This window comes from Cyprinus carpio, chromosome A16 (assembly GCF_018340385.1).
Source record: "Cyprinus carpio isolate SPL01 chromosome A16, ASM1834038v1, whole genome shotgun sequence".
NCBI lineage: Eukaryota > Metazoa > Chordata > Actinopteri > Cypriniformes > Cyprinidae > Cyprinus > Cyprinus carpio.
The window spans coordinates 15,961,288-15,981,702 of NC_056587.1; the positions used below are offsets into that span (position 1 = coordinate 15,961,288).

Sequence of the window (20,415 nt, forward strand, 5' to 3'; positions counted from 1 at the left end):
ATTTGCTGAATTTTTGTGATAGCCATTGCGGTGTTGTTCTGCATTTCACTTTAGATCTATATCACGTGTGAACCCCTATAAATGAACTAATTAATAAATTTTCTATTTTTTTTATGTCAGGAATCAACTAAAATTTCTGTCTTTTTACACTGATGGTTTATAATGATTCATGTCAAATTTCTAGTCAATGAATCCATGTTTTATAATAGATTTTTTTTTTTTCAGAAAAGATGTTTTTGAGGTGAGTAGGTCGAAGAGGTCCTTAGACAAGAGCCAAAGGTTATAGGCCAACTTGTCTGTGATATTGCTGGGAAATAATTACACAAGTTAAACAAGTGCTCTTTAACTAGCTAGGGGTCAAGTGCTATCTCGAGGGTAAAGAGGGTCATGTCAAGAGACTAAAAATCACTCAAACAACAAAAACAAAAACATCAACTTGAAACACAGAAACACACAAAAATACATGAATTAAAGTCTAACAATATATGTTATATATAAACAGATAATTTGTTTTTCTGATATCTGTTATGAAGCATCATCAAGCACAAATGGGGAAGACAAGCTCTCCAAAGTTCACGTGAACTTGCGGTGACCTTAGTGCATTGCCGTCGGTGTGGGGTCTTTAATGACGTGTGCTGCTACTGCTGCAGCCTCTGTTACTGGCCCTAACACATGTCTGCAAGCTTTGATCAGCCCAGAGATGTGGACAGGGCTTGAGTGGCGGGACGCTAATCAAAATGTCTGCTCGTGGAGGAGTGAGGGAATGAGGTCCAGACATTAGGTAAAGAAATTCAACCAATCAAATCAAAGAACAAACTAATCACAAAAACTGGGTGAGGATGTAAATGAGAACCATTTGAGTAGGCCTTTGCTGGACAAATAATTAAAAGCATTTCATTTTTCATGAGGCTACAGGGGCTACATTGTTCCTATGGTCCTACGTCACTTCTACCTTGACTAAAACCCTTTGACAGCAGAAGCCAATAACATAAGTCCTGTTAAGCAGAAACAGGCCCTTGAAAATAATGTTTAACCCCTTAACTGTCACCGTCCCACCTGTGGGACGCTTGGCACTCTTTTTTTTGTTGTCCTTTTTTCTATAAAAATCTTTTAGTAGTAATCATCATAAATTATATATCATTTGAAAGCTTAGAAGCCCAAGATTCATCCTGTGAAAACCAGTTTTGAAATTGGACATTGCGTTACCATGGAAATGTTTGACTTTAAAATCTATGGCGGTCTCCTCCCCCGTAGTGGCAAGTGTCAAGTGTCATATTACAAAATGCATTACGGTCTTTTAGAATCAAAACTTTTTACAATCTTGGCAACAAACATATCACTGGAAAGGTCTGAGTCTATTCCCATATTTTGGTGGTTATTTTTGAGTATTGAAGTAAAATTGACAGAGAAATCTAGAGAAAAATTCATTAAACAAAATTCAAAGGAGTTGTGATGGCTCCCAGTGGCTGTTTGTGGTATGACGCCCTACATAAAATCTCACAGGAACCTCAATTTTTTTCATATCAACTTCAAATTTGGAACAGAACCTTATTTAGACACAAGGTGTTAATTTTATACCAATTTTAGAGTAAAATACCTGTTATGAAAAAATATTTATAATAAATAAAATAAAATAAAATTAATATAGCACAGTACATTTAAACTTCTATAACTTTTTATACTTTAATTTTTTGAAAAAAATTCCACTTTTGACAAAAATCTGCTAATTTTCTTCTTTAAAAAGAGACCAACCTTAGGTCTATATTCCAAAGTGTTCATAAAATACAACAATTTAAGTTTGGATAGTGCACTTTAATGTCTATTTAAAAAAATGGGGGTGACAGTTAAGGGGTTAAATAACTTGATTAACTAGTAATTGTGATAATCTCCTGAACATTTAGCGCAAAAGAAAAACATCCTGCGGAATCGAGTTATGAAACCCCTGAAAGATACTCGTTTAGCTTCTTATATGGAAACATGTCCATCTCTGCAGAGACAATCAGCCTCAAAGTAATGCAAGCGGTTTTAAATTATGACCAAAAAGACAAAAACAAACAAAGTGACGAGATAATGTGTTGCAGATTAGCAAGCTGCTGAAGAATCTAAGCATGTTTCATGAATAAAAGGGGGATGAGCTATAGCCAGAGGCTAGTCAGTGATTATGACCTACGACAGACGTAGCGGCACACAGACGACCAGGAAGTTAGGCTCTGAATGTTATAAGGAGCAATGCATACACTGAAATCTGATTGAACGAACATATCGCTCCTCATACACATTAATCATTAAATATGGACGAGAAGAAACACTGGATATTATGTGACAAATCTCTCAAGTTCCACAAGGAAAATTATAAATAGGATGCCATCTGCAAAGCATCATGGAAATATGAACAATACAAGAGTATACAATAACAAAAAGTACAATACAAATAAAATACAGTGTGCTTGTATTTGCAGTGCAGCAAATGCATAAAAAAATAAATAAATTTCTATACACAAATGGAAATCAGGAGAATACAAGGGTCTACAAAAACAAAGTATCAAAATACATAAGATACAATTTGTTGTTATTTGTAAGGCAGTATTTATGTTAGTTTATAATAATAATGATAATACTAATAGCAATATAATAGTACTTGTTAGTATATAATGATGATAATAATAATTATAATATATTATAAATAAATAAATAAATAAATACATAAATATATAAATGAATAGATAGCCCAGTGCATTAATTGTGGGTTAAAATATACTTATATATTATTTCCATAGTGACACTCAGTAGTATGGAACAGTTTAAAAAATCCATACAGCACAGATGCAACCACCCATCCACTTGCAACAGCAGAGCACTTTGATCAAAATTCCCAAGTTGGATGCATCTAAACAACAGTCAAAGCCCAAAAACTCCCAGAGATCAGCTCGGAGGGACAGCTGGGGAAAAAGCAATCATCTCTGCCAACATAAAGGTCAATGTTTCATTTCTAAAAGTGTTTGTTTTTTTTCCTGGAAGTCCCTGCCTGCTACATTTGGCGACGCTCCATGTCATTATGGCAGCTTTGTGCACACTGACTGGCTTTCAGCAGCGGCCATGCAAGAATACTTTCAATACCTGGGTTTTTCCACAAGTTACCTTGAGTTTCCACTGCCTGCCGAAATGGGCACATTTTCAATGACTGACCAGCAACAATAAATTTACTGTGCTGGGGATCCGACGAGACACTCAATCTTTATTCTCAACATCCAATCCCTGCATTAACAGATGATATGAATAAGTTGCTCTTTTCGCACCGGGCCCTCACTGTAACAGGACCTCGGGTCTGGATTTTGCAAGCCTGGCTTCCTTCGTTAAATGGCTGTGTTTCCCACGCTAGAGGAGTTCTAGAGCCTGACATCTCCCATGCTAGGAGCCGACTGATGAGATGAGAGGTCCGGCTTGAACAGGGGTGGACAAAAAGTAAAAAAGAAAAGAAAAAAAGAGGCAGGTATTCGGTGAGAAAGCTCAACTAAATCCATTTTTATATCATGGCTATTCCAAGCGTCTTTCCACTGTTGATGAAAACAGAAGGTATTGAGTTTCAAAGCATTTTATCTTGAATTTTAAATGAGAAGATAACAATTTGAACGCTTCAAAACATACACAGGGAGGGAATTTCTGGAAGCTATTTTGGTTTATTTAGATTAAGCTGTGACGGCAAAAACAAGGTTGGTTGCTGTGAATGATCTAATCTACTCAAAGTGCTTGATGTGATCAAAATATTAATGATGTAGTTTTCCTATGATGAGTAGACTCGAATTTTATCATTTCTAAAAAAAAAAAAAAAAATTAAAAAAAAAAACTTTCAGAAAAAAACTTAACGGAGCTCTTGAAACATAGACACTTTTATTTATTTTTTTGTTTTGTTTTTTGAAGGAAAAAAATAATAATGTTATTCAGCAAGGATGCAAATTCTTACCCAACCCCAAATATTGTTTCAGTGTCTTTGTGAAAGTCAAGCGCCATACAGTGAAAGTCAACAGGCTCCAGTGTTGTTTTGAACACCACTGATTTCCATTGTCTGGACACTATTCAAAATATTTCCCTGTATTCTACAGAAAAAAGAAGTCATATCGGTTTGGAACCTCATGAGGGTGAGTAAATGAAGACAGAATGCTCAAGTATCCCTTTACGCATCTATACTAATGAATATGCAAACAAGAGTGAGAAAAACAGAAGGGTGTAATTCAAGGCTTGTCGGCTGTTCCTTCCCTCGGCTCCCAAGAAAACCACAGGGACACAACAAAAAAAACAAACAGCATGACTGATGCTGCAAATCATTATCAAATGGGAAACATGTTGCAAATCTAAACAACACAGTCTTCATCACACCTCTGAAATGCTAAAACATTCCAAATCTAATAAAGGGTTTCTTTTCGGTCACTTGTTGCCACAGCATCGCTTAGCAAATGTCTGGCCTTTTTTAACAACAATGTAGGCTGAGTGAATCATACGTGAGAGCAGGTCTGAAGAAACAGGAGAGCATTCCATGTGAGAAGGCAGGCTATGTGGTTACATGAGAAACACTCGCCGGCAAGGGAGTCCGATAACTTAGCCAGGCATGGAGCCTCTTGCAACACTCTTGGCCCAGGGCAGCGTTGACAATGGGCACCTCTCTTTAAGATACTGGACTACCTCCACACACTGCGGCCAGAGAGAAAGGAGCGGGTCAATTTGTTCATTCCCACCCGTCATTTGCCCCCCGCCCCACTAACTAGACAGCACAGCGCTGGGCCCTGAGCGTCCGGCCGCTTTTCCCCAAAAGTTCATCTTTCACTCATTTCTACAGGCAGTGGGAGAGAAGCCACAAACACCAGAGCCCCAGCAATGAGCCCTTTGTTTATAGAGGAAATAAGGAGTACGGACATGTAACATGGATACTGCCAGTACTCTCAGTGAACTGCAATTATCTTCCCCCACAAACCTACTTTGGTATTATCTGATTCCAGAAGTATTCCACTGGTGAAAATTATTTAATCCAAGGTCCTCGGTGCACCACCGCCTGGATCTTTATCCAGACAACAACATTAAAAAAAAAGGTAAATTGGTCGTCATCCTTATGCAGGGAACTTAGAGGAAGATGTGGGTGTTTATGTGTTCTAGGCTAGTTTCACACCGAAAGACAAAAAAAAAAATTCCAATTCTATGTTCAAATCAGATTTTTTGGTAAGGTTGTTCACTTAGCCTTTTAATGTAACCCATATCAGACAAGGGGATCATCAGGCGACAACTAACCAGCATGTGAAAAAATCCTATCCTTGGATGTTTAACACTGAAAAATGAAATTCAAAATTAAAATTTTAATATTTCATCCATGCCAATAATTCAACAGTCACCGATTAATGAAACAAAAATTATGAAAAATTAACAAACAAAAAAAGCACTCATATGCCATTTAAAATTCTAATAATAATCAATAATCATAAGTAGTATAATATTATTATTATAAATAAATAATACAATTATTTTTTGTTGTTGTAATAATAACAATAAATGATATATTATAGATATTGCTAAATATCTATTAGAATAACTTTCTGTCATCTAGGATAGTTTTAATATATCTAACTTTTTTGCCAGTTAATTTAAGCACAATTATAACAAATGTCACGTGAGATTAATAAAAAAAAATAAAAAATACAACTTGAATACCTGAAATCAAAAAAAATAAATAGATAAATACAAAATCTGATACATCTGATTTATTCCCTGATCAGAACTTAAACGATCTGATTTAAAATGTAAAACATTTTTGATTTGGGCTTCATTCAAATGCATTTTGAATGTGACCTAAATATCCTGTTAGATTCTGGCTCAATAAAATACTCAAAATGGTTTGACTGTTGGAAGAACACAAATTCTAGTTATCTTCTGTCGAAAAGCATGCTTTTGGTGAATCGGGATTATATGGAGCATGCTGTGTAACATTTAACCCTTGCAAAAACTGGTGAATCCTGTCAAACCAAGAATGATTAGGCCACAAAATCCCCACCAATCATCTATAAGTAGCAGCACTGCCCATAAACCCCATAAGCTTATGAAGTCTGCCACTAAACATAGCTCTGAAACAACTCTTAACCAAGTCCTTGAAGAGGTTCTTTTCAGCACTCAAGACCTGCAAGGAATTTAACAAGCCATGGGATGGCACTTTTGAGAAGTAATTACAGATCAGGAGCTTTTAGTTCTTTGGATTGCCTCAAGTGCAAAAAAAAAGAAAAAAAAAAACTGACTGTTTTGCTGTAACAGAAGGATAACATGGATAAATGACACAATATTTCAGAATAAAAGGATCTGGATTCTAATTTGAGAAAATCTACCTGTGAGCGAATCATGTCCACTTTTCATCTTTGTCATTTTGGAAAACACAATGTTAAGTGCATGCGTAATGCTCGTAACTCATGGGATTTGGCAGAGTCTTGTACTAAAAAAGCAGAACCATATTAAGCAGAGACAATAATTCAAACGCTCAATAGGGCAACTGTTTGGCTTAATTAACACTCACAGGGGAACTCTCCATCAAAATAAAACTGTTTGTCCATTAGACAAGAACTTATTAAACAAGAATGCATTTAATGGCTTCAATTTGTGAAGGAGAAAATGAAAGGGTGTCGTGATGAAATGAAGCTCTTGAAAATTGCCCCGCTGGGAACGTCCCAGAGGAAAATGCTAGAAAACACAACTCTGTCATCTGTTAAGACAGGGGCGTGGTAAGACACATACCAGGACTCTGAAGAAGTAGAGGTACTCCGCTGCACCTGAGTAGTTCCCACACTCGTACTGGAACTTGGCGTATCGGTACAAGGTGTCCAAATACTCCTGACGGAACTGCATGGAAAAACAGAAGTTAAAACAAAAATGTATGTAGAACAGTACACACTATGTGTGCGATTAAATACACAAAATGTGTACTTATGTGCAAAGGTAATGAACTGTGATAGTAAAGAAATTTCTGGTATTGTATTAGCTTACACAAGTTAGCTATTAGTCAATTTACATTTACATTTAATCATTTAGCAGACACTTTTATCCAAAGCGACTTACAAATGAGAACAGTCAATAAAATGAATATATTTTAACATATTTAAAAAATAAAATAAAAAGACAGCTTAAATAGAAATTTTATTATAAATATAATATTTAATTTATTAATATATAGTATTATACTAATATTATATAAGACATTTTTAAAATAAAAAATAATATTATAGTTATATATGGTATATACAGTACATTTATATACACGCACATACATATGCACACACACAAAATATCATTTAATAATAATGATAACAATAACAATGAAAATAATAATGTTTAATATGTATTTTTTTGCCCATCGGTCTGAAATTAACGTGGTCTTTAGTCAAAAATGCCACCAAATTGGACAGTTGCAAATAAAATTAAATAAAAAAAAAGTGTTGATTGCAGCATTACATTTTGCTTGGCTCATATCCCACCATATTTATTTTTAAGCATTTTACAGTATTGAACATTATAACCAATCATACACAACTGAGTCATCGCTGAAATGCCTGAGTTTTGTTCTGTTTGTGCACTCTCTGGATGAATTCTGCACTCTCATGGATTCTCTTATCATAAGCAACAAAGTGCAGATGGATGTACGATGAAAGTAAGAAATTCATTTGACAGTGTAGACAGCTTCACTGATAATAACGGGAGTTTCTTGAGAGTACTTTAACAAGTGCTAGATTACAGCCGTGGCCAAAATTTTGAGAATGACACAAATATTAATTTTCACAAAGTCTGCTACCTCAGTTTTTATGATGGCAATTTGCATATACTCCAGAATTTTACGAAGAGTGATCAGATGAATTGCAATTAATTGCAAAGTCCCTCTTCGCCATGCAAATTAACTTAATCCCAAAAACATTTCTACTGCATTTCAGCCCTGGCTGCCACAAAAGGACCAGCTGACATCATGTCAGTGATTCTCTCATTAACACAGGTGAGAGTGTTGATGAGGACAAGGCTAGAGATCACTCTGTCATGCTGATGGAGTTAGAATAATAGACTGGAAGCTTAAAATGAGGGTAGTGCTTGAAATCATTGTTCTTCCTCTGTTAACTATGGTTACCTGCAAGGAAACACGTAGAGTTATCATTGCTTTGCACAAAAAGGGATTCACAGGCAAGGATAATGCTGCTAGTAAGATTGCACCTAAATCAATCATTTATCAAATCATCAAGAACTTCAAGGGGAGAGGTTCAATTGCTGTGAAGAAGGCTTTCAGTGCAGAGCTTGCTCAGGAATGGCAGCAGACAGGCGTAAGTGCATGTGCACACACAGTGAGGCGAAGACTTTTGGAGGATGGCCTGGTGTCAATAAGGGCAGCAAAGAACCCACTTCTCTCCAGGAAAAACATCAGGCACAGACTGATATTCTCCAAAAGGTTCAGGGATTGGACTGCTGAGGACTGGGGTAAAGTCATTTTCTCTGATGAATCCCCTTTCCGATTGTTTGGGGCATCCAGAATAAAGCTTGTCCGGAGAAGAAAAGGTGAGCGCTACCATCAGTGCTGTGTCATGCCAACAGTAAAGCATCCTGACACCATTCATGTGTGGGGTTTCTTCTCAGCCAAGGGAGTGGGCTCACTCACAATTTTGCCTAAGAACACAGCCATGAATAAAGAATGATACAAAAACATCCTCCGAGAGCAACTACTCCCAACCATCCAAGAACAGTTTGGTAAGGAACAATGCCTTTTCCAGCATGATGGAGCACCTTGCCATAAGGCAAAAGTGATAATTAAGTGGCTCTGGGAACAAAACATCAAAATTTTAGGTTCATGGCCAGGAAACTCCCCAGACCTTAATCCCACTGAGAACTTGTGGTGGGTGGACAAACAAAAACCCACAAATTCTGACAAACTCCAAGCATTGATTATGCAAGAATGGGCTGCCAATGGTCAGGATGTGGCCCAGAAGTTGATTGACAGCATGCCAGGGCGAATTGCAGAGGTCTTGAAAAAGAAGGGTCAACACTGAAAATACTGAGTCTTTGCATAAACTTATTGTAACTGTCGATAAAAGCCTTTGACACTTATGAAATTCTTGTAATTATACTTCAGTATACCATAGTAACATTTGGCAAAAAGATCTTTTCAGCAGCAGACTTTGTGAAAATTAATATTTGTATCATTCTCAAAACTTTTGGCCACAGCTGTATTATTATATAGTGGTAATGTGATAATGTAAATGTTTGCTCACCATCTGTATATAATTTATTCACAGTTTGAATAAACGTGAAAATTAAAATAATGAAATGATTATTAAATTACAATTTTTTGCTAAACTGTGATCATGTCAAATACAAATTTAGTCGTAAAAAAATTTTTATGACATGACACCCATATCTGGTAGTTGCCTAAAGAGACAGGTTTATGATGTGCATAGTTAACAGATTACACTAATATTAGGCTCCTTTTAGCCTTATACCATGGAGCTGGTTCAACCTCTGCCTATGCTGAAGGGTCTGAAGTGCTTTCTCAGTCAGTAAAAAAACAAGAATCCAGAGACCAACGTGTGCTGCGTCAACTGGACAATCAACTACAAACAACTGAAACAATAGTCTTCATTTTGATAGTTATCTTTCCAAACTCTAAGCTACTGCTGTGCTGAGTCCTGTAAATAAGCGGCCGTTCACAATTAATTTTTTTTTTCACCCGTGCTGTTTTTCAGTTGTATTCCTGTGTGAACATGCGATGGATGAATTTGACCATTCCATTGCTTTTTGCTGTTTTCTAGGTTAAAAGTGTTTTTTACGTGTCTAGAGACACCTTCATTCATTCATTCATACCTGCAGGTACCCCTGCTTTAAACAATGACTGGCAGTGATTTTGGTGCTTGGAGTAGTATTTCACTTCTGTGTACAGAAAAATTATTTGTACACTATCATTAAACCTCTTCAGGAAACTGTGACCACACATGACCCCACGATTATCCATGTCACCATTTTAAACTGCAATTCTCAAATTCAGCTAACAGCAATGACCAGAAAACGCAATCAGTTTGACGGACAGTTCGGTGGATCACGCTCGGGAAACTTGCTGGCAGAGCGTCTCAGAACAGAGCACTCATTGTGTGTGTGTGAGTTTATGTGTGTGTGGTCACAGTAAACTAGAGTCCTGGTGCGGATGTCATTATGGCTACAGGGGCCTTTCTGGGGGTGGCGACGAGAGGGTTGTTAAGGCGAGGATCGTGTCGTAAAGACGGCGCAGCCCGTGCAGTGAAGGTGCACAGAGGACAGGCCTCAGGTCAGTCTCAGGATGCTGGGGTGGGAGTGCCGTCAAGTCAAATATAGAATCCCCAGCATTCTTGAGGCCATGCTCACGGGTCCCGAGCTGTTCCGTTTATTCTTAACAATTCGCCACAGAATGTAAATGTCCGCAGAAATTTCTGCAAGCCATAAAATCCCCAAAAATGACTTAAGGTTTTGGGAAGTCGTTTAATGTGTTGCTACTCAGGGCTGCCCCTCCCATTGGCCCCCCAAAACAACACTGGGTTCATAGAAGAGTCATGAGAACTCCTCAGAGGGGTGGAAGAGTCAGCAGAAGTACTTACACCATGCTTGTCAGCCAGATAGTCGAACAGCATACGCCCGTCCCTGAAAGACAAACATTTTGGGGTTAGCAAGGGTTTCTTAAGGTTCCAAGACCAGATGAAATACACTTCTTTTCGTAAGGTAAAAGTTCCCAGAATAACTCATATAAATGAAACAATATTAAATAACATTTAATACATATATAATAGATTCATACATTTTAAATTAAAAACATATACAGACACAGGTCAAAAACAAAAAGGGGTTTTCAAGCATCAAAACGATAAAAGTTTAAGTTTACAGCTTTATTTTTTTCCTGTACATTAGGAAATAAAATATCCTGTTTAATTTAATCTTTTCTGAGTAAAAAATAATGACTTTCATACATTTTTCCCATGATTTCAGAAAAACTTAATTCAGTATAACAGTAGTTTTTATAACAAATTCATCATTAGATGTCATTAAAAGACTCCGTTTAAGAATAATCACAGTGCAGCACCCAAAAGCTCCTTTATTGCAAATTTAAATCTTCACCAGTCTTTGCCACTATCCTTCGAACCACTGGGTTTTACTCATTTATCAGCAAGAAGTTATTAATCATTTAAAATATAATTAATTTTAGAATGATCACAAGTACAGGTCAGAATAATTGTTGCCTCATTTTTACATATACAGCCTACATATCTATTACCCTGAATGATAAACGAACATTGTTTCACCCATGTTTTGACAAAATGTTATTTTTTTTTAATTTATTTTATGATTTTATTTTCGCAAAAGCTATTTAAAAAAGTAAACACTTCAAACAACAAACAGCTATGAACAAACATTAGAAAAACTACTCAAACAAACAATCATAATACAAATACCTAACCATAACGACATTATTTACCATGGATTTACTGTAGTAACACTAACTGTAGCATGGTATTTATTGATATTGACTGATATGATTTTTTAAATTATAATAACTTAAAAAAATCCTAAATGGTCTAATGGTTATGGCCTAATGGTTAGTGAGTCTGACTTATAACCCAAAGGTTGTGGGTTCGAGTCTCAGGTCTTGCAGGAATTGTCGGTGGGGGGAGTGAATAACCAGCGCTCTCTTCCACCCTCAATCACACGACTGAGGTGAGACCCTTGAGCAAGGCACCGAACCCCAAACTGCTCCCCGGGTGCCGCAGCAAAAATGGCTGCCCACTGCTCCTGGTGTGTGTGTGTGTGTGTGTGTGTGTGTGTGTGTGTGTGTGTGTGTGTGTGTGTGTGTGTGCGTGCGCGTGTGTTCACTATGTGTGCACTTGGATGGGTTATATGCAAAGCACAAATTCCGAGTAAGGATCACCATACTTGGCCACACGTCACTTCACTTTCACTTTAACACATTGAGCTACAGTATGGTGATCACATGGGTGACAACTCAAAACTGTTATTAAACATTTCTTTTGCTTCAGATTATTTCCTGACACATCGAAAGAAAATATGATCCCTATATGCCTCACGGTCTTTTTCAATTACAAGTAAATATTTTTTTTATTGTCCGCCTGGCAAAAATAGTAAGTCTGATTACTTATAATAGCACATATTTCTCAAACAGACTCATGATTTGAGGTATCATTCATATCCGTTGCACAAACTTTGTGGGATAAGTTACACACCAACATTTAATACTGGGGTTTTGAAAAACCAATAAGCCTAAATATGAGCCTTAGTAAGTACTCCTTAGGAAACACCACTAAATAAAGAAATAAGGTAATGAAGAAACGAAAAACAAACATTGTGTCTCCTCATCAGGTGCGATGAAGTAAGAATTTAATGCTCACTGAGTTTTGGCAAAATGCTCAGCACGGGGTCTGGTAACCATGCTTACCACATGACCACCTCCGCCAAATGTGGCCGTCATCTGAAGAATTCGGCAAAAACGAAGGCCTGCGTCACTATGTGCTCCAGACAGAAAGAGGAGGTTGCACGTTTATTTTATTTGCGGGGAGGTTCAAAGGCTGTTTATAAAGGCGTTCTCCTGCAGTACTGCTTCTGTTCCATTATACTATCATCTGACAGATGCTGGGACTCTGGGTGGAGAGGGGCCACCTCCCTTACACAGGGTCCAAACCAGCGATAAGCAATAAAACCTAACCATCTCACTCATGTAAATCAGATTTGACTGACCTAACCAGCCACAACAAGAAACATTACAATTCTGCAATTGTCTGATTTATATTTCTACAGCATTGGGCTGGCGAGTCCCACCCTTATTGAAATCTCATATTCTCATTGGTCTAAAATCTCATTCCCATCCCATAAGAAGCAAGAAATAGTTTAACTTAAAATATAAAAACTCTGTTATTTACTCACCTTCATGTCAATCTTTACGACTTCTGTGAAACACAAATAGAATTTTATAGCTGAATGTCCAAGCTGCTCTTTTCCACACAATGAAAGTGAATGGTGACCACAACTGTCAAGCTAAATATTGAGTAACTTAAATTTCAGTCTGTTCCTCACAAAGTTATCACGTGGCTTTAGAAGATTAGAATATAGAGCAGAACACAAATCATGAGGGCTACTTTGATGATACGCATTTTTGGGAGCTTGACAGTCCCAGTCCTAAGGCAGCACAATTTGGGGAAACAATTTTCTGAAAAAAATTGTGATTTTTATTGTTTTTTCTTTTGGTTTAGGCTCAATGTTTCCTCATCTTGTTTGCAGGGCTTCACAAATCCCCCCAAAATTCTGAGTAGTAAGTAATAAATATAAATAATTATAATGACAAAAAATAAATATAACTAGTAAGTTAAAAAAAAAAAAAGTTGCATTTCCAAATACATGTTATACACAACCGAAGCGCTGAGCAGATTCATAAATTTCAGTTTTATTTTGATTAAACATACAGTCTTGCCCAGTCCCCATTCATTGCACTGTATGAAAGAGAGCAGTGTGAATATTCTTAAAAATATCTCCTTTTGTGATTCACAGAAGAAATAAAGTCATACACTTTTGGAAACATCACATTTTTTGGACTATCTTTCTAAATTTTAAATATCTACTAACACTGATTGTTTCAAATTGCTTGTCTTGTCACTAAAAACTGTTGCATCAAACCTAGTTAAGACACAGTGTTACTGTCCTTACTGAGCATTTATGCATTTAACCAACATCCTCAGCCCTCACCTAGTATCTCCAAAAACTAACAGTGAGTCCATGTTTATCTGTCTTCTGAAGAGGACATTACATCTTTACTCTGTCAGCTCTCACCACCTCCCTTCTGGGTTGAAATGAGGAACAGACAGGGCAGGTTTTGCTATGGAGGTCAATGCACTGGTGCTGAGGGAACTGCGAGATAACTCGGCCCTTGGCCATTCAGCACAGCTCATCCATCTATCACCCTCAGTCAGAAAAAAAATCCATCGCCACTCCATATGTCCTAACACTCCTAAACAATGGTCCTGACAGATTTCCAAATGTGATATCACCTGCTTATAGCATCCGGCCCGTAAGCGACACTGTCAGAGAACTGATCCAGTAAACATCCGACGACGCGGTTTAAAAGAAACACGTCACACGCGAGCAGCCATTAACAAATAAAAGAACAAATAAAGACGAGTCCTGATCTGCACTTCCTCGTGGTCGTCTCGGCCCGTGAAACTCCAGACACCGAAAAATGCCCTCCGAAACCCGAAATATTCAGATCGAACAAGTAAACTTCAAAGTCGCTCGTTAATGAAGAGCAGACATCCATTTGAGTGGGTTAATTAAGACTGCGCCTGGTTCTAAGGCCACAAACTTAATCCTGAACTGTGATAAAAGCATGTTTTGGAGAAACGAAACGCAAACTGGTCTTTAAAAATGTCTAGGGAAGGCAATACCACCTACTGAGATTTCTCACTGTTGAGACACCACAAACACACAGCGGTAGCCTGATAAAATATATTGAAGCTCGGTGAGGTATTAGCGCTAGTCAAAGCAAGCAATTAAACAATAAGTACAGATTGTGGCATCAGCTACCGCCTCTACTTTTGCCTCTTGGTGGGGGCCAACAGATTCAAGCACTGAACAGAGACACAAAACAGCTACAAGTAATTAATGACAATTGCTATGGCATGCAAATATCAACATAGCCCTGACAAACAAACAAGAATTAAACTTTGAAATGTACATTGTCCTACGTGGTTTGTGCTTAGAATATGAGACACCTTTTTCTAAGAGATGGTTTCAGATCTGATGTGGACCCTGTCTGTACTGGTGTCCCACAGGGCTCAGTTCTTGGTCCCTTGCTCTTCAGTATTTATATTTATCCTCTTGGTCAGCTATTAAGATTTTAAAATTTTAATGCTTACATATAAGGCTCTGCATGGACTCGCTCCACAGTACTTGGCAGATCTTTTAACATCTTACACGGCAATTCGCAATTTACGCTCTTCTCAGCACGGTCTCTTAGCTGTCCCCAAAACAAGGTTACGATCCAGGGGTGACAGGGCCTTTACTTCATATGCCCCAATACTGTGGAACTCTCTCCCAACTGACATTAGGGTTGCTAATTCTTTAGCTGTTTTTAAAACCTTGCTTAAAACATTCTTTTTTAGGGAAGCTTTTATTTGATTGTTCTGTAATCTATCTTCTTTTGCATTATTGCTTTGTATAATATCTTGTATTTTATTGTTGTGTTTTTTCTTTTATGTAGTTTTCTTGGACAGCGCCTTGAGAAAGTAATTTTTAAAGGCGCTATACAAAATAAATTTTATAACAATTTTTATATAACAATTAAATTTTTCCAAGCTATCAGGTGCAAGATAACCTAGCAAATATATAGAATCAGAATAAAAACCTCACAGAACACACTAACAGCACCCTAGTATCATATCAGCAACTTTTGCAATAGAAAATACCACAAATATTCTCCAGTCAAAAAAGTAGTTTCTAACTATCTAATTTTCTACACTAAATCTTCAAAACAAACAAAGCTTAAACAATGTACATGAGAGACGTCAAAGCCCCAGGTAATAAAATTACTAAAATTAAAATGCTAAAATTTACAGCAATAATGTAAATTAAATGGTAAATGTAAATTAACAATAACCAAAGTGACAAAAAAAAACTCAGCAAACTTTATTTTTTTGTTATTTGCAGTTTTGAATAATTAGTCAAAGTAACTTAATTAAACAGCTTAAAGCTACATGTCACTGTCATTTATTTCACCATTTCAGTTAATTATTCATTAACAGTTTTGCTGGGTTCATGAGGGAACTTTATGCAGTTCATGAATTAAGGAAAAACTTATTATTCAAATCATAAAAGTATACAATCATTACTCAAATCATAAAAATGTAAAAATCAAATAAATAATTTTAAAATAAGAATAAATATAAAACACTCCTTTAAAAAATTTTACTATTTTATTTGTTGACCTGCATGTCATATTGTCATTAACTGACATCAGAGACTCATGAACAAGCAAATGTGTTGTTAAATTATTGAAATATTTTCTTAAAATCTCAGGGGATAGTTCAAGTAAATATAAATTTAGGACAAAGAGGTTCAGCTTGGAAATCCCTGCTATATAGCATAGACACAGAGAGACTCAAATATTTAAACTCTTTGACATTTTGACAAGCCTATAGTGTTCTCAAGATCAGGCCTAAATCACATCAAATGCAGTGGAAAAATCAGCCACTAAGTGCTGTATCTTCGGTCTAGGTTTGATGGAGACTGAATGAGAGCAGAACAATGTCTTCTCAATCCAACATAATTAACAAGAATCCTCTGTTACTAATCTATGCTAATGGAGACAACTATCTGAGAACATCTCTACTGCCTTCAGTGATCAGTTCAACAGCCTTCTTTTAATGAAATAAAAACATCTCTAATCCTTACATATTTAAACCTAAAACATCTAGATTGGCAGGCGGCTAGAAATGAGAAACATCCATCAAAGAAAAGCAAGCACTGGACAAAGACTGGGTTTAACCAAAATATTTTAATTAAGGCAAAGTCAGCATCAGAAAAAAAAGCCTCCATGAAACGCACCACAGGATGCTCTAGCATTCTGCTCTTCTGAAATTTGCAGAATGAAACCATATACTCATCCACATGGCAATTTCAAACAAACCGATTGTGATAACAAATGCTCACTGATGTTCTGCCATCCACTTAATTAAATGGCACTTACTGTAATCCCGACCTTCCAGAAAAAGAGCCACAAATGTTCTGTTTGGAGTATCATTTAGCATCGAGCAGGGCTCTGTCCCACATCCCTTAGGACTGTCTTGTCTAAACTGTGCAACTGAACACTGTTCGACTTACATAAGATGAACAACAAAATTAGTAAAGCACCATGTTAGCTGTTGCTTGGAATAGAAAATGACTAAACTACTGTCATAAAAGATTCTCCACAGTCTCCGCAGATAAGTTAAGGTCTACACAATGTACTATAAAGTACAGAAGGGTCACTTTTCAGACAACTACAACACACCCTAAAGCGTGTATTAAACAACTCATTATTAGATTATCCAAAGTAGCAGACTTTGGGGGATCTCTTTGCTCAAACACATCTGGATCGACAAACCAGTGTAAATTTTAAATAAATTGGGTTTACTGATTTACACTTACACTTATATGTTTTGCATGTATGGCATAAGCACCAATAAATAAATAAATAGTTCTGCAAAATTCTAAAGAACTGAAATTAAATAATTTAATTTCTAGAATAGAATATTTAAATACAGAATATTTAAAAATGAATAAATATTAATATAATAATATATACTTATACAATATACTTTTGGTCTGACTACAAAGTAATGCTTTTTGCTTTGAATGTAGTACAAAAAAAAACAGAATTCAATTTCTCAAAGTCTCAGTCAAGAAGGCGAGGAATAACAATCTAGACAGACGTGTTAAATGGAAATCTTACAAACAGCTTATGAAGATTGATATTTAGATACGCAGGCAATACAGCAATAAAACCATTTAATTAATACAATGACAAGACACAGTATTTGACAGAGATGACTGAAGATGTTACACTGTTAGTACATGTATAATTTTAGCATTTACCTTGTTGACTGCATCTGCCTCGTGGTCTCTGGGTCCTCAAACACCTTCACAATCGGCTCGGTCTCAGATTGCAGCTGTTTCAGTTGAGCCACAACTTCAGTCCTCTTCTCTCTGAGAGCTGAAAAAGTACAGATGATACATTCTTTTCATATGAATCTCATGCATCACATTAAGCGCCTTTCTTCACAGAAGACCATTAGAAGTTAATCCACTTACAGCTGGGTATTTCTTTGTCAGGAAATAAATTCCTGTACACATCCATGGCAAAGTCCACCATGTTGGTGTCACTGAGGAGATCCAGCTTTCCATGGAGGAGCTCGTGCTCATTGTAGATCTAGAAAACAGTGATGGAAACATAAACAGTATGTTCACACAGATATAAGGAGGACGCAAAAGTATATGCACCGACTACTATAACATCTATTCTGAGTAATACAGAAATTTATTTTGTATATATTTTTCTTAACACGATTCTTGTTGCAATAAACTGTAACGGCTATAATGTAACTGCAATGTAAATTCAGAAACACTTTTGCTTAAACATACACATATATGATAAATACTGGTAAATGCATCAACTGCACTGGTTCTTCTAAGGCTGTCACTTCGACGTCATTTTTGCAATTACAACAAAACCTCGTCTGTCTTTGTCAGATATAATCAGTTATATATCTTGGTGAAAACTCAAACAATGAAACAACATCACAACACACGAACGTAGAAGATAAATGTAAACAACGCAGCACTGCCTTGAAAGTTACAAGCCAAGACAAAGTGACAGATCTGTCAGCTGTCCTAAGCTCTCTAAAGCTGCTTACAATGCTGTCTAGTTAGGCAGCTTACTAGGTTTTGATATAGCCTACAGCTAGCAAATAACCAGCAGAAGAGTTGGTTATATTATGAATAAACTATTATTCATGTCAAAGTTTGTTGGCTCTTTCGATACTCATTATTATTTTATTACGTTACCGGTCGAAATCGTGAGTTATGTGATCTACACAACCGGACGTGCCGGTGGCGCACGTGGTACTACTTTTGCCGCCGTCTACAAACAAACGGTTTTACAGCGCTTTTCAAATACGAACGTAAGTTACACGTGTACCTCTTTTACTGAGAGGAATTCCAGCAGTGGGAAAACGAGATGCCTATCCAAAAAGTGGGCGATTTTGGTAGTCAGATCATATTCCGCCATGTTGACAACGGAAGAGGACGCGCTTCAAAACAGGAAAAACTTTATTTAATAAAATCTATTCACACACAGTCCAAAGCGCCATGGGCTGCATCTGCAGGTGTCACACAGCATCAAAGCGAATATACTGCTTTAAATTGAATGATGTTGGCTCTATAAAGATGTTTACGCTAATAGAATATAATAGAATAAAGTTAACAAAACAGAAAACGATAGGTTAAATTATAAAATTGACTCAGCTGTACTCTTCCAGATAAGAATAAAGTTGAAATAAGTACTAATAGAATAAAATACAGGTGAAAAAAAAATGGAAAACAATTAGATTTAATGATATAAAACTGTATTGTAAAACAGAACAGAATAACTGTAAATAAAATAAAATGTAATTAAAATACTTGACTACTCTGCGCTAATAGAATATGATAGAATAAAGATAACAAAAGAGAACTAATTAAATATAGCTAATTGTACAATAGAACAGAAAAGAATAAATGTAACGAATAAAACTGAATTTTATTAATACAATTTACTAATTTATTATAATAGAATAAAACATATGGAGTAAATCAGAATACGCTAGTTTAAATAATAAAATTTGCTCAACTGTAATCTGCACTTCTAATAATAAAGTTAAAGTAAAACTAACAGAATAAAAGAAAGTGGAAACATTTAGAAAATAATTAGGTTTAATAATTATTCTGTTGTAAAATATAATAGAACTGAACAGAAAAAAAATTAAAGAATAAAATAGAATTGTCATTAATAAAATGTAATTGACTACTCCGTGCTGGAAGAACAATTTGAATGCAATAAAATTAAATTAAAGTTTAATTTTTGTTCTCACAAATAGAAAGTTTACTAAAATGTACTCTACATGAATAGAGTCAAATCGAATAGAATAGAATCTTAAGTGTAATACTCAGATTTTTATGTGTAAAGTTAAATAGCAGCTATGCTTATAAACCTTTCAAGAATCTATAATTTAACTGCAGAATTGATACAACAAAACATTTTATTTATAAAGAGCTCATGTTTTGCCAAGTAAACTTGCTGAATTTGTAAAATCCTGCTGAAATAATGGGCCTCTTTCAGAACCCACTGAAATTCCTCCAGCAGACAAGTATCAGCGAGAGTTCACCGGGCCCGGGGAAAAGTGACCTCTCTCTGGAACACAGAGCTACCTTCACTTCAAGATCAAAACAAAAGCAAGGTCCAACAGGAAAAAAGTTCACTCAGTGACATTACTGTCAAAATAATCATGCAATACGGGCCTAACCTCAACTGAGAAATTGAAGACAGGAGCAGAAGCGCATCCAGTGGGTTTTACTCCACACTTCAGCAGCTGTCTCATAAAGATACCCATGTGTTGGCCATGCACTGCAAAGAAGAGCCAATATCAGCTCCTAAATGGTCCATCTATAATAGGTTCCACCAGCACCATGTTTACTTGACAACCACACGACACTGTCCTGGATCCCAAAACAATTTCCCCCTTGTAACATCGATCCTTTCATTTCTCCTGACTGTGGAATGAGTCACAAATGTAAAGCTGTCACTTTGGCCAACTCTGTTTA

General features: G+C 36.3%; 1 protein-coding gene across 1 annotated transcript in view; it reads right to left on the bottom strand.

Moving 5' to 3' along the window:
• The window catches only part of LOC109105417 (eukaryotic translation initiation factor 3 subunit E-A), a 44,860-nt gene extending 25,955 nt beyond the window's left edge, over positions 1-18,905 (bottom strand). Inside the window, exons 1-5 of the mRNA XM_042772945.1 lie at positions 18,755-18,905; positions 17,869-17,986; positions 17,653-17,770; positions 10,623-10,665; positions 6,763-6,867 (exon numbers count right to left, since the gene is read on the bottom strand). Of these exons, the coding sequence (XP_042628879.1) occupies positions 6,763-6,867; positions 10,623-10,665; positions 17,653-17,770; positions 17,869-17,986; positions 18,755-18,844 (474 nt within the window). The 5' untranslated portion in view covers positions 18,845-18,905. The remainder of the gene's footprint in view (positions 1-6,762; positions 6,868-10,622; positions 10,666-17,652; positions 17,771-17,868; positions 17,987-18,754) is intronic.
• Positions 18,906-20,415: the final 1,510 nt, after the last annotated feature.